The sequence below is a fragment of the Hemicordylus capensis genome, chromosome 1, assembly GCF_027244095.1.
Source record: "Hemicordylus capensis ecotype Gifberg chromosome 1, rHemCap1.1.pri, whole genome shotgun sequence".
Taxonomy (NCBI): Eukaryota; Metazoa; Chordata; class Lepidosauria; order Squamata; family Cordylidae; genus Hemicordylus; species Hemicordylus capensis.
Window position 1 is genome coordinate 127,159,949 of NC_069657.1, and position 12,893 is coordinate 127,172,841.

A 12,893-nucleotide genomic window follows, 5' to 3' on the forward strand; every position below is an offset into this window, starting at 1 on the left:
ACCCAAGTTCAAATCCTCTTTCTGACAGGAAACTCAGAGGTTGTCTCTGGGCAAGCCACTAATCTCTCAGTGTTACATACCTCCCAGGGTTCTTGTGAGAATAAAGATAAGCATGTATCTGCTCTGGGCTCCTTGGAGGAAGAGCAGGATCTAAATGGAGGATCTAAATGAATGGCTATAGGGCTGTTTCCCCAAGTAAACATGCCTGCTAGGATTGCACTGAGGGGAAGGAGAAGAGGATGGGGAGGGCTATACCTGACAGGGCTATCCTTTAAGAGCCCTGGCAGGGTGCGAGGCCCTGGGCAAATCAGCCAGTGTGAGGCCTCCTTCCAGTTAATTCTAATGGAGTTTAAAAGAGCAGGGCCCAGGGCAGTCGCTCTGCTTGCCATGCCCTAAGGACAGCCCTGATGCCTGACGCCAACATATTCCAAGCCATCTTCCCTCCTGCCCCACAAGTTAAGGACAACTGAGTAAGCTGCAAGGGGTGGGGAGGGGGACAGGGAGCAGGAGAGTGGAAATATCCAACAATTGATTTCAACAACCCAAGTAAATAAGAAGGCACAGCTCTGCCTCCTTAGCTGGACAGATGCTCGCTCTCTCTCTCTCTCTCTCTCTCTCTCTCTCTCTCTCTCTCTCTCTCTCTCTCTCTCCTGCTTTGACTCTCTGAGCCTTTCAGGGACGTAGCAAGGTTGGAGTGGGCCCAGAGACAAGATTTTAAAATGTGCCCCCCTCACTGAAGCTCAGCTCATGAAGTAAAGAAATCTTACATGAGGCTGAATAGTGGTAACAAACAGTGTGTACGTACACACACACACACACACACACACACACACACACACACACACACACAGAGACACCCCTATGTGCCACAATAGAACACCATCCTAAATTATTTTTTTAAAGGTTTTGTAAATTGTGGACACTGCAAGTCATTTAATGGTACTAGAGAAAGACATGCTGTTCTGGTAGCTCCAGGTCTTAACACTCACATCAATTTTGGAGGATGAATACAACTGAAGGAAGCCCGGGCGGGTGCGCAGCTGGGGGGGGTCAGTCATGTGACTGCCCCCCCCAAGGCAGTGGGTCCCCAGACAACTGTCTCCCCTTACCCTATGATAGTTATGCCCCTGGCGCCTTTCAGCTTAGCTCTGGCTCCTCTCTCACTGAATCTCTCCTGTGATGCAAAGCTAGTCTCATGAACCATGTGAAATAAAGTTTGGTGGTTGTTAGAAAACTCTTTCCCGAAACAACCTGAGCTGAGGAGTAAGGCTGCAGTTCCAGGTGGTGAAAATAGTTGAAAACAGTCACCAAAAAAGTGGAAATAGTTGGTGCTGTTCACCAAAAAAAGTCTCTTAAAAGTCTCCACTTCGTATTTTAAAAATGCATAGAATTTACATATGCCAATTTGTATAATATATGCATGATTTGCTAAAAACAGGATAATTTGAGAATAAATACAACTCACACAGCCTTTTCCCACACAGTTCAAACACCAGCCTTTCCATGGGGAAAATGGTGCATTTTCTTTTCATTTTCAAGGGGAAGGACACCACCACAGAACCCTTTCCACAGCTTTCATACACCAGTAACCGCTGGATCACAGAATCCATTGGGGCAAATGGTGCTATTTAATTTCATTTACGGGGGGAGGGGGAATGTACCCCTTCTCCACAGTTCCACACTAGCCTTCTAGTGTGGAACTGGTGTCCTTCCTTGGGACCACTGGGCCAGTCACAATGAGTCACTGAGAAAACAAGGAGGAGGCAGTCTGCTGAAAAAACCACTTGCGGCCGGGGGGGGGGGGGTGTTGGATGAGAATTGCCAGCACAGCAGCAGCATACAAATGAGCGTCTCCTGCTGCCACACAGCAAATGTTACACATGAGTAAGCCCATTGTTTCCAATGGACCTACTCATGGGTAGCAGTCACTGAGTGATTTGAGCCACTCAGTGCTTGCAGCAGGATGGCTGGAACTCTGGAAACCCTCTCCAGGGCACCTGACAGATTACAGGCTGTTCAGCAGTAAAATGCTTTGGCTTGGCAGGATCGTTTTGAAAATGTAAATAGCTTGCACAACCCTCCTACAACGGGAAAATACAGCAATTTTCCAGCAACAGACTAAAATGCAAAGATAAAATCTGAAAGAAGGCATCGGAAACGTGAACAGCATCTTGCTGACAGCGCAGGGACTGCGATGTTGAAACACCGGCAGTACAGAAGCACAGTTAGTGGACAATAGTGAAAGCACCTAGTACAGAGACAGTTGCTTGCAGAGGGATTTAAATAGTTGCAAATCCAGGGTAAAAGTCCACATCTGGCAACGCTGAAGAGGGAGAGAATTTATACATAAGGTGAACACTCTAATGACAAGTTTTAGTTGTTCTATTCTATGACCTCCCAAATTGGATTAATTTCAACATTCTGGCTAGCAGCCACTCTAGTTCTGGTGTCTTCAGCAGCATGCAGGGGCACACCTAGGTAATTTTGGTGCCCAGACCTGAAGGGCTTTGGAGCGCCCCCCCCCGCCGCCGGTTTAACAAAAATGCTACCAAGAAGCATGCTGCTGCTGCTGCCAAAAACTTCAATGGCCTGACCATTTGGCCCAGCGGCCCTTTAGAACTGTGAGGCATTCCAGTGCGCCTGCGCAGTTGGACTAGAGTGTCGCAAGCCCAAGACATCATGGGCTTGCAACACTCTAATCTAACTGTGCAGGCATGCTTGAGCACCTTGCCGTTCTCAAGGGCTGCTGGGCTGAGTGGTCAGGGGCAGTGGCCACTCCTGCTCTGCCCACTGCCCCCACCCCCTGGCTGCGCACATGGTGGCTAGAATTACTGACGTTTTTGGTGCTGTGATTTGGTGCTGTGGGACAGCAGTGAGGTGGGCACAGGGTGGGGGGGGCAGGAGGGTACTCTGGGCCTTTGGAGGTCCCCCTGGACCTTGGAGGCCACAGACTGGGGCCCCAAGGTCTGGGGGTGACTCTGGCAGCACAGATCTGAGCCACAGAACAACATATCTCTTTCTGGTTGCCACCGGCCCAAAGGTAGGCCATTAATTGTTATGAACAGATCATGAGCAGGAAATGTCTTTTGGAATACAGTACATGTTCTTGAGTTCAAACACAGCGTATTTGTGCCACTCTTTCTGGACAGTTCTTAAAAAGAACAATTGCTACTACTGAACAGTTTGTTTTCCAAAAGACAACAGAAAATGGCATTACTGACCTCACAGAGCACAATCTTAACATCCTCAGATGCAGTATAGCAGCATCAAGCAAAAGTGCTGTCTGAGAGAGGAAAATGGCTGACATCCTGATGAATCAGGCAGCATCGGTGCTTCTGATAAGTTCAACCTCCCCTTCCCCAGGAAGTGTTCTGTGTCATCCAAATATATGTGCCTGAGGGTCACACAGCCCTCAGAGACATATTTTCAGGTGACAGAGTGCCTTTGGGAGAAGGGGAGATGGTCGAAATCCTACACACACACACACACACACACACACACACACACACACACACACTACTAGCACTAGTGTAGGATTAGTCTGGAGCTCTTCAGAAGCACTGGTGTGACACCAATGCTTTCCCCATTGTACTAGTGCTGTATTAGTCACGATGTTAGACATTGACAGGATGCAATGGGAGTGATACTGGGAGCAATTCATCTATGTGCCATCCATTCAAGTCATGTATAGAGTCAGCTTGTCAGCACAATCCTGTTTGCCAGACATATTTAAATAAACTGTTTCACAAGAATTACACCTTACATGCAGCCAAGATTATTTAACTGGTCCCACTTTCTTTGCCCAGGTGTTATCTGTTCCCGGATGCAGGTACACATATCTATAGAATAGGAGTGCTCGCCATGGACCAAGGTAAATGATGAAGTGAACAAAGCTTAGCTTGTGGGTTTATACTTCTTTTGGTTAATCATTACCAAGCCTTGGAAAGAAAATGAATTCTGCCTTCTTTTGGCAGAGGACCAATTGTTAAAAGGATAGCTATGTAGTGTGTACCATGATCATTTGCTCTCTGAAGCTGGATTGGCTTTAGGCCCATCATCTTCTTTGTGGACAAGATCTGATAGGTTGTTAAATCAAAGGAATTAATATTTCATCACCTGCTTTTCCTTGAAGGTCTGGTTGGATGACTGACCTTTCTTCTTTCTGCCCCATCAAAACTCCCTCCAACAGTGGTTTATGTCTTGCCTAATGAGGTGTATTGTCAGTGCCAATGAACCATGATCGCCTTTTTATGAACTGCTCACTGAACGGCATCTTTCTGGCCTGCAGGCCATCTTGCAAGTCACCATATGGTCCTCATGGAAGTTTCATTTCAATGAAAAACACCCATCAGGCAAAGTGTAATGACATTTGTCCTAAATGCTACTCTAATTCCAACTTATATAAGGAGTCCAGATTATTCTCTTAGATGGTGGCACCTTAAGTTATTTCAGATAATTTTACTTTTGCATGTAAAACCAATTCTATTCCTTTTAAAGAGATCTTTGTGCTGACAGACTGATTTCTCATCCCTCTCCTACCATTCCCAGGAAGGAGGAGCAACTCCATGAAAGCTATTTAAATTGAAAGCAAAGGAGCCTTTCTTCAAAAGATATTAATGGCCAACTCTAAGCAGAAGTATGTTTAAGGAAAGATTCCTAATAAAGATTTGGAGGGCACTTTAGATATTAACACATCTCTTATGGCATGAGATTTCAGTGGTAAGAGCCTACTTTACCAGATGCATCTGATGAGGTAGGTTCCTATTGGTAAAACCCATGATACAACAACACATTAAGTAAGGCCAATTTGCACATTACAATGGAAGACAAGCAAAACCTTGCCCTGTTGATAGGGACTGTTAATGAGAAGTGGATCTAGACAGTGCACAGCACAAGACGCCACTTTTGCTGCTGCAGTTGAAGTCACTGTTTGTGGATCTCTGTGATCTAGCTAATTGGAACTGTCCTGAAAGCAGAAGCATTGTCTGAAACCACAGAGAACAATGAGCCAAGTAATCAACAATGAAGGGATAGCATGCACCACTGCCTCCTAATTTGTGTGTAAAGCAAGTTTCCCTACAGCAAATTAACTTTACAGACACCAAGCAAGGTGATAAATACTAAACTGTATGCAGCCAAAAAACAAACAAACAAACAAACAAACAACCTCTCTCCAAAAGTTCCAGATCCATACGAAAAGTAGGATCACTGGGATTTGTGGAGCTTGAATACTCTCAAGTGTCAACTGCTCTATCTCTCCCTCTCTCCTTGCCGGGAGGGAGGGAAAGAAAGAAACCTCACTGTGATTATGTTCCAAGCCCGGCATTAAACTCCAGAAGGGCACCCCAAACTTCATAGGAGAGAGCCATAAAAAATTCCACTTCTGCCCCATAACCACATATGGCAACGTTTGCAATGACCTGCAAAAATGTGATGCACGAGTCAGTTAATCTTCGGCAACTCAATATAGTAAGATTAGAACCTAGACTGTATTATGTGGGCTTCTTTTAATGAAAGGGGGCAAAATGCTGTGGTTTCCGACCCGTACGTGTCCCTGCTGAAATTCAATACCTATCGAGCAATTTATCCTCTTGCTTCCAGGATGCTGCACGCACTCTGAGGAGATCCATTCACCGTCTTTTGAAAATCCGAATTTTCTCTCTTCCTAAAATTCTTAAAAGTCCCCCTTCGTCCAGGGCCCCAGTGTAAAAGATTTGCTTTCTATACAAAGCCATTTGCAATTTCACTTTTCAGCTGTCCAAATGCTAGGTGGAAAGTTATTTTACGCTGCCAAAGAGGGGGGGAAATCCTGTTGTGTGTTTGAACTAGTTTCCCCTAAGTGTTAAAAATGCAACGACCACATCAAAAATGCAATCGCAGAGAAGCAGCCGCCGCCGACTGCAAACAAAGAGAGCAGAAACTCTACGTGGGCTGGTGTCATGTTACTCGACCATCTCTTCAAATCGCAAGATAGCCGCCACCGCCTTCTTTTCCCCTCTTTCCCTCAGAACACAGCGGTGACAGACAAGCCACGCTATCCAATGGCAGGAACTTGGGCACTTTTGGCGCCTGGCCACACTGGGCTCTTCAGCCAATAAGGACCGTGAGTAGGCGGCACAACGCCCTGGGTAGAATGGAGCGTCTACCAATGGCAAGAGTGTTATTGCAGAGAAATAGTATTATGCTAATCGATGTTTTGCTCGAACTCACTCTGTGAGGGCTTTAAAAAGGGAGGCAGTCCCACGCAGGCTGTTAGAAGCGGAGCTAGGCTGGCAGGGTGGGTGGGTGAGAGCGCGTGAGCTCGGGCAGGTTGCTCTCCCGCGAAGGGCAACGCAATCCCAGCCCGTCTCTGCTGTGCTTGGGACTTGCCAGCGCGCCCGGAGCCGCTCCTTTGCTCTGCCTCCCGGGCGACGGAACCTGTCCGCTCCCTGCTACTCCCACCCCGCCACCATGTCCAACGTGCACCTCTCCAGCGCCTCGGCTCTAGAGCGCCTTGCGGCGCGCCGGACTTTCCCCCTGCACGCTCGCACCGGGGTCTGCAGGAATCTCTTTGGCCCCGTGGACCACGACGAGCTCAACCGGGAGCTGAAGAGCAAGTTGCGGGAGATCTGCGAGGACGACCAGAAGCGCTGGGACTACAACTTCCAGACCGAGACGCCGCTGGCTGGCCCGGGCAGGCTGCAGTGGGAAGAGGTGGAGGGCGACTCCGTGCCTGCTTTCTATCGGGAAACGCTACAGGTTGGGAGGTGCCGCTTCCCGGTGCTTGTGATCCGATCCAAGCCTCCGCTTGGGAGCGCGGACGTGCCTCCCGCTATAGACCCCAGAGACTGTCTCCAGGCAACGGACGGATCTTCTCCCCCCTCCCCGCTTAGCCCTCAGGGCAAGACGGTCGCTTTGGAAAGCACTATGTCGGGGGGCGAGGAGGAGCGCCTCAACCAGGAGAACAGAACCGATCAGCTCAACAACTACTCAGGGATTATAATCAAACCTGTACCGTGTGCGGCTGTGGCTCTGAAGCGGGCAGCGTCAGGAGGCGTCGCTCACATCACAGGTAAGAGCCGCAGGCACGGGTTTGCAGCCGGACACGAGTGCCTAGCCTGAGCCTACTCGAGCCCTGCTCCTCCCGCTTCTTTCGGGGTGTGTGTGGGGGGGCTCCCCTTCCCCTTCCCCAGTCTCCTGCATGCTAGAGTGGCTATCTTCATGTCGCCCGAAGGCGCTAGCTCTGTTTAAGATTCCGCGCGGGTCCCAGGGGCCTGGCTGGGCTGGGAAGGAAAGTGCTTACGCAGCACCTCGCGCTCTGCGGGCGAGCCCTTCGTTGCTGCCTTTTTGCGACGTAAACAAACTCCAGCCGCGGCAGGCCTCCTCGCTGGCGGACAGGGGGCGCCAAGAGGCAGGGCTCGGCGGTGGCGGCGGCTGCCGTGCGAGCGGCCAAGCAGGGCGGGTCCCTGGTGCGCAGCGAGCGAGATTGTTTTTCTGCCGGTTGCGGCCGCGATGGGGTGTGCCTCTCTCCGACTAGAGACTTTTGGCTCGAGTGACTCTAAACTAAATCACCTCCTCCCCCTCCCTTTCTTCTTGGGTCTGATCCCTAGATTTCTTCGCCAAGCGGAAAAGAGTCGTAGACTCAAAACTGGCTGGGGATCATCCGAGCGCGTTGCCAGCTTCGGTCGCCGCTGTTCCCACTGAGCAGACACCCCGGAAAAGGCTCCGATGAACGAGGTGAGACGTGAGTGTGAACTAGCGTGAAGTAACGCCCTTTTCAGGCGGGTTGCTTGCATGATCTCCTTGGACTGCTATCCTCATCTGGGGCTGGGCCACGTGAAACGTATGATCTGGGGTAATAGGGAACGCGGGCAAGGGGGTTAAAGGCAGCAATTGGCGTTCAGGGGTGTATGGTACTGTGCAATTCTTAGAACCAGAGCAACAGGGTAGGGCCGCTTGCAAAACCGGCAGGGATTGGACAGGAATGGAGCCTATTGCCTAAAAGACAGAAGAACTAGCTGAGACTTGCGAGAGAAGTATCCTAACTTGGGCACTCTGCGCGCGTCTTGTGTCCAGTTTCCCCTCCCCCTCGCCCCATTCTCGAACTGGAGCGACTTCCTGACGGCCAGGTATTGCGTAGTGTACAGGCACAAGACCATCCCTTCCCCACCCCCACCCTCCCCGGGCTTCACGGCTTTGCTGACTCATCGGCTGGTGTGGGAGGGGGAGTCCAGGAGAAGCGGAGCCCTTGTCTTGTGGCGCTCCTTACAGCTGCAGTGTCTGCAAAGGGGGCGTTCTCTTCTCTTGTGTGCAGGTTTACTGACGCGGTGGTGTTCTTACCTTGCAGACTTTTGCACTAGAACACTGAAGTGACGTTGCCTTGGCTTCTTGGGAGCGCAGAGCTTGAGGCCCTCCCTCTCCACACCTTAAAGGGACTGGCAGAGAGACCTGAGTTGGGGACAGAAGAGCAGCGTCCTCTGTTCCTCCTCTTCCACTTGTGCCCAAGAAGGAACTGCTTGTACCTCCATGTAGCAAAAGTGGCTCTGACTACAAGCCACCTGACGGAGCAGTGTTAATTTACAACTGTGCAATGTATTACGTTTTATATAAAAAATGTATTATGCCTAATGTGAGTACACTGGCCAAAAGTGTAAAAGCTTTAAAGTCATTTATATAAATGTTTAATCTCTGCTGATTTCTCAGTGCAAAAAATGTATATTTGTAAAAAAAAAACAACTTAAGAGTTATACTAACTTATATTTTCTATTTATGTCAAAAAGGTGGATAACTTTGGTTGACACCCAGTAGTCTTTGTTTTTTCCCCTTATTTGGTTAAGCCAAAGGGCACTATATTTGCTTTTTTATTTACAAAAATGTAAGTTTATTTTTATAGAGGGTTTTTTGCATTCACAAAATGTAGCTATGAATCAAAATTACTTTTTAGATATTACTTGAAAATAATTCTGATACAATGGTTCCTGAGCCGGTCTGTACCACTGCCATTGCAAATTTATGCCACAATGTTAAAATAAAAAGGAATCAAAGTTCAGTTGGCCTTGATATTGTAGCTTTTTATATTTCAGTGGTTTGATTGCAAACCTTTTCTTTGGCTTGTTAAATTCCACATTACCACAAGTGTTATGCAACAATAATAGTTTCTGGGTTACAGAGAGTACAGGGGCTGAGGAATGGATGACTGTCCTTTTTGGATAGGAGAGTCTGTTGATGGCACTTCCATCTGAAATTCATATTTACACAAATGGGATGAAGAAGCTTAGATACAGATAGTTACACTGCAAGAAAAGAAAGTGTGTGCTCAAGACAATCTTCCTTGCAATGAGTGTATGACTTGACAGGCATAAGCCAAAAGAAGGTAAGCAGCCTTGTTGAAACAAATGGCACATGTCCAGTTCAGATGTTCCACTGACATAGCCCTGAATTGGATACATTTTAAGGACTTTGCATTACTATATGTGGCTATTCTGTACTCTATTTCATACCCTTACTGTATGTGGCTATTCTGTTATCTGCATTAAGCAAAGCTACTAATAACCATATCTTATGGATATCTTCTTCATATCTTCTGTATAGTAGGGTGCAAGTTTGCATCAGCACATTGACTATGTAAAAACAAGAAAACCCTGATATATAGAACATCTCAGTTTAACAAACCTCTATAGTTGTGACTTTGTAGGAGTAGTGTTCTTCATGGCATGAAGACACCATTGCCTGCAAGTTACTGCAGATCAAACTAGTATTTAAAAGTACAGAGACTGGTTAAAAAGTTGGCAACCATGCCAGCAGTTTCATCTTCCCCTCTCCAATAAGATTTCAGTAGCACTGACTTCTAGGTTAGTGTGCTTTAGTAGTTCAGAATGTGAAGCTTCTTCACAATGTTAAATTGTGCTCAGCTGCCAAAAGTACAGCATGACAGCTATTAAGAGAAACTGAAACCATGGTAGTGGCTGAAAGCACTGAAGCATTCTTTTAGCTGTTACACATCTTGAAAGGGTGGGATCTTGGTGTTTATGTTGGAATCATTTTGTAGATGTTTTCTCCTTTGCCTTGGGGAGGGAGAAAGTTTGCACCACCTTCTGGAAGTGATGTTGGTGTCTGAAGAGAGGCAGCAGGGTAGTGCCTTTTGAAAGCTCATCTCTATTCTTAATAAAGATCCACTGCTTGTGTGTGTGTGTGTGCTTGCAGCAGATTTCTGTCACTTTTACTTGGAACCGAGTCTTGTGTACCTCCCCTACCTTCTGATGAAGCTCAGCTGATAGTGGCATGATAGAGCTCCTGCTCTGGTGGAAGTCCTTGCTGGTGGAAGATCCGCTTGGCACCCAGCCTGTCCCATTTCCAGCACACTTCCCATTAGTCATGCTCTTTGATTTTATCTGTTGGTCTGCATTTGTGTCTGTCTTTTACATGTTTTGTTTCACTGCAATTTTTGTATGTATTTGTGAGTCACCTAAATCTTCTACTTAATTACAAAGACATTTGTAATATACACTTGTAATATACATTTTCTTAAATAAATCCCACTGAGTTTTATGGAAGTGGTTATGATTTAGTCAGCATGGAAGAAAGTTCTAATTAATGCCTTGCTTATGCTGAACAGGCCACTTAAAAAATAAAACAAAGACCAGTCACTGGAACCTTCTACAGTTCTGTATTCTGCTTCATGATTCACCTTTGCATATACTGTGATGATGTGCACCTGACAGGTTCTTGTGACAAATAATACAGGCAACTTGGTTGTTATGGGAGGGGGAGGAAGTGGTGGCTGGAAATAGAGGGCTGTATCAATCTACCCAAAGGCTGCAATCTTAAACACTTAATAAGGAATAAGCTCTATTGAACACAGTGGGATTTATTTCTGAGTAAATACATATAGGATTGTGCTATAGATATTATTGAAAGGACTTTTTATACATTACAGGTAAAACCCAAGCAAACGTAACCACTTATAGGTCAGTGGGACCTAGCAATACTTAACTTAGCTGGACGTTGCCTTATACTTTAAGGTGTACCCTTAAAACACTGTGGATCTGATATATCTAAAGAAAAGGCAACATATATACAGTACTGTGTTTCTGAGCCAATTATCTGAGTGAGGATTTTGCCACTGACTTCAATCAACATGCTGTGATCCTGCCATCATTAATGAGGTTCACTGTTAATTAAACATTAAAAGGGGTAACGAGAGACCTCTGGTCAGTGCCCTGCCCCATGATATACCCATCTCTCTTGCCGAAGAGAAGGCCTTGGCTGATGCTACCTTCTCAGGCGCCTCCAGTTTCTCTGACGTGTGCCATGCTTTGGCACACCCCTCACACCCCACTGCAAGGATTTGAACTGGCCGATTAAATCTCTTAGTGACCCGTTATTTACGGATCATTGGCACGATAAACCATAGTGGCTCTTCTGCTGTGTCAATGCACTCAGGGAGCCCTTAATCCTTAACACAATAGCTGAGAGCCTTTCTGGTCTTGTCCACAATAGTTTATATATTTACAAAATATTGCATCTGTTGTGCGTGCTTCCAAAGGCCTCTGAAGAATTATTTCTCTCAGGCACAGTCTTAAATCTTCCTGAACTTCAAAATCTTGGCCTTCAATAAAAGTTGCCTTTATACCCCCACCCTCCATCCCCCGGTAGAGCCAGACTACTTCAGGCTAAGCTACTTACTTGGAAATAAGTTCCAGTGAAAATTAATGGGACTTACTTTGAGGTAACACTTCCATGTAAAGGTATGGAGGTTATTTAAAACTAAGATGCATTGATTTCATGGAATTTCTTTCAAAAGTGTGGTTTTTAAAAAGCTGTCTTTAAAATCTTCTTTTAAAAGTGGCTGACATACTGTGCAAAGCTCTGCCAGTCTAAGAGTATTTGTGCAGTTGTGCAAAAGTGCTCTTGCACAAGATCACACAGCTGTGCAATACGGGGCCATTATTTCTGTTTCTATAAACTGCCTATATAAACTATTTTTTGCACAATTGTGCCGTCTTGTGCAAGAGTGTTCTTGCACAACTGCACAAATGCTCCATTTCTAAGCTGATGGAGCCTTGTGCACTATGTCACCCAATTGAATTTACACTCCAAGCTCATAAGTAAAAATATAAATATTGGCACAATTCAGGTAAAGTCCAGCACTTTTATGTCCCATTGATTTAAATGGGAGAAAACACAGAATATTTAATTCTTTCATTGAACTCAACAGGAGTTAAAAGTGCTTAACTTGGATGAGATTGTGGCTATTTATTCCAATGGGACATTTCCAAGTCATTACTGTGTAGTACTGCATACTTAAAAGCTGTGGGCTGATTGCTTCTAAAGTTTTTAGAATCAGGTATTTGTAAGTAAAACAGGCTGAAACCAGTAAGACTTTATCAGATCTGTGTTTGAAATCTGAGGGTCCCTACTCCCCTCCCCATTTCATCTAATGCGTTCACTTACCCCTGATGGTTGCAATGTCTGAAATAGTATTTCCTCATCGACAAAATTAAACATGGAAAGTCTAAGCTAAGCGATTACTCCAAACAAAAGCAATACATGCCAAGGGCAGTGGAAGAAAATGGATCTGAAGCGATGTTTCAAGCTGGTGCCTGGACTTTGGTTTTTTTAAAGAGTACATTAAAAATAGAATGGGAGATAAACGATTCTGCATAAAACAATAGCATGCCCTTGTGTACACCACCCAAATTATTATACTGCTTTTCAGCAAAACAAAAATCATCAAAGCATTTTATATGGCAAATGCTATGAGATGACTCCCTCTTCCAAAAGGGATCATGCTGTAAAGTGTTACTCACAGATTTATACAGTAAATAATTGGTAAACTCTTTGCATGGTTTTATCTAAAAGCATTTCGGCAGAGCAGGCGGTAAGGCTGCAGGCCGCACTGCACACCTGAATGT

The 12,893-nt window shown here is 46.0% G+C and overlaps 2 protein-coding genes across 2 annotated transcripts in view; one reads left to right on the forward strand and one right to left on the reverse strand.

The window, feature by feature from the left end:
* SLC22A18 (solute carrier family 22 member 18) overlaps positions 1-6,137 on the reverse strand; it is a 158,754-nt gene extending 152,617 nt beyond the window's left edge. The window contains exon 1 of the mRNA XM_053285223.1: positions 5,572-6,137. The gene's annotated coding sequence lies outside the window, so the exon portion shown is untranslated. The remainder of the gene's footprint in view (positions 1-5,571) is intronic.
* Positions 6,138-6,253: 116 nt separating this feature from the next.
* On the forward strand, positions 6,254-9,028 carry CDKN1C (cyclin dependent kinase inhibitor 1C). Its single transcript, XM_053285225.1, has 3 exons — positions 6,254-7,051; positions 7,590-7,716; positions 8,327-9,028. The coding sequence occupies exons 1-2, from the start codon at positions 6,451-6,453 to the stop codon at positions 7,709-7,711; spliced, it is 723 nt and encodes a 240-aa protein (XP_053141200.1). The 5' UTR covers positions 6,254-6,450; the 3' UTR covers positions 7,712-7,716; positions 8,327-9,028.
* The last annotated feature ends 3,865 nt before the right edge of the window (positions 9,029-12,893 follow it).

Bases quoted from the DNA above. Each gene is read 5' to 3' on its own strand.
- CDKN1C (XM_053285225.1), top strand. From the start codon at position 6,451: ATGTCCAACGTGCACCTCTCCAGCGCCTCGGCTCTAGAGCGCCTTGCG. The intron at 7,052-7,589 runs GTAAGAGCCGCA...TCTGATCCCTAG, and splicing joins AGGCGTCGCTCACATCACAG to ATTTCTTCGCCAAGCGGAAA.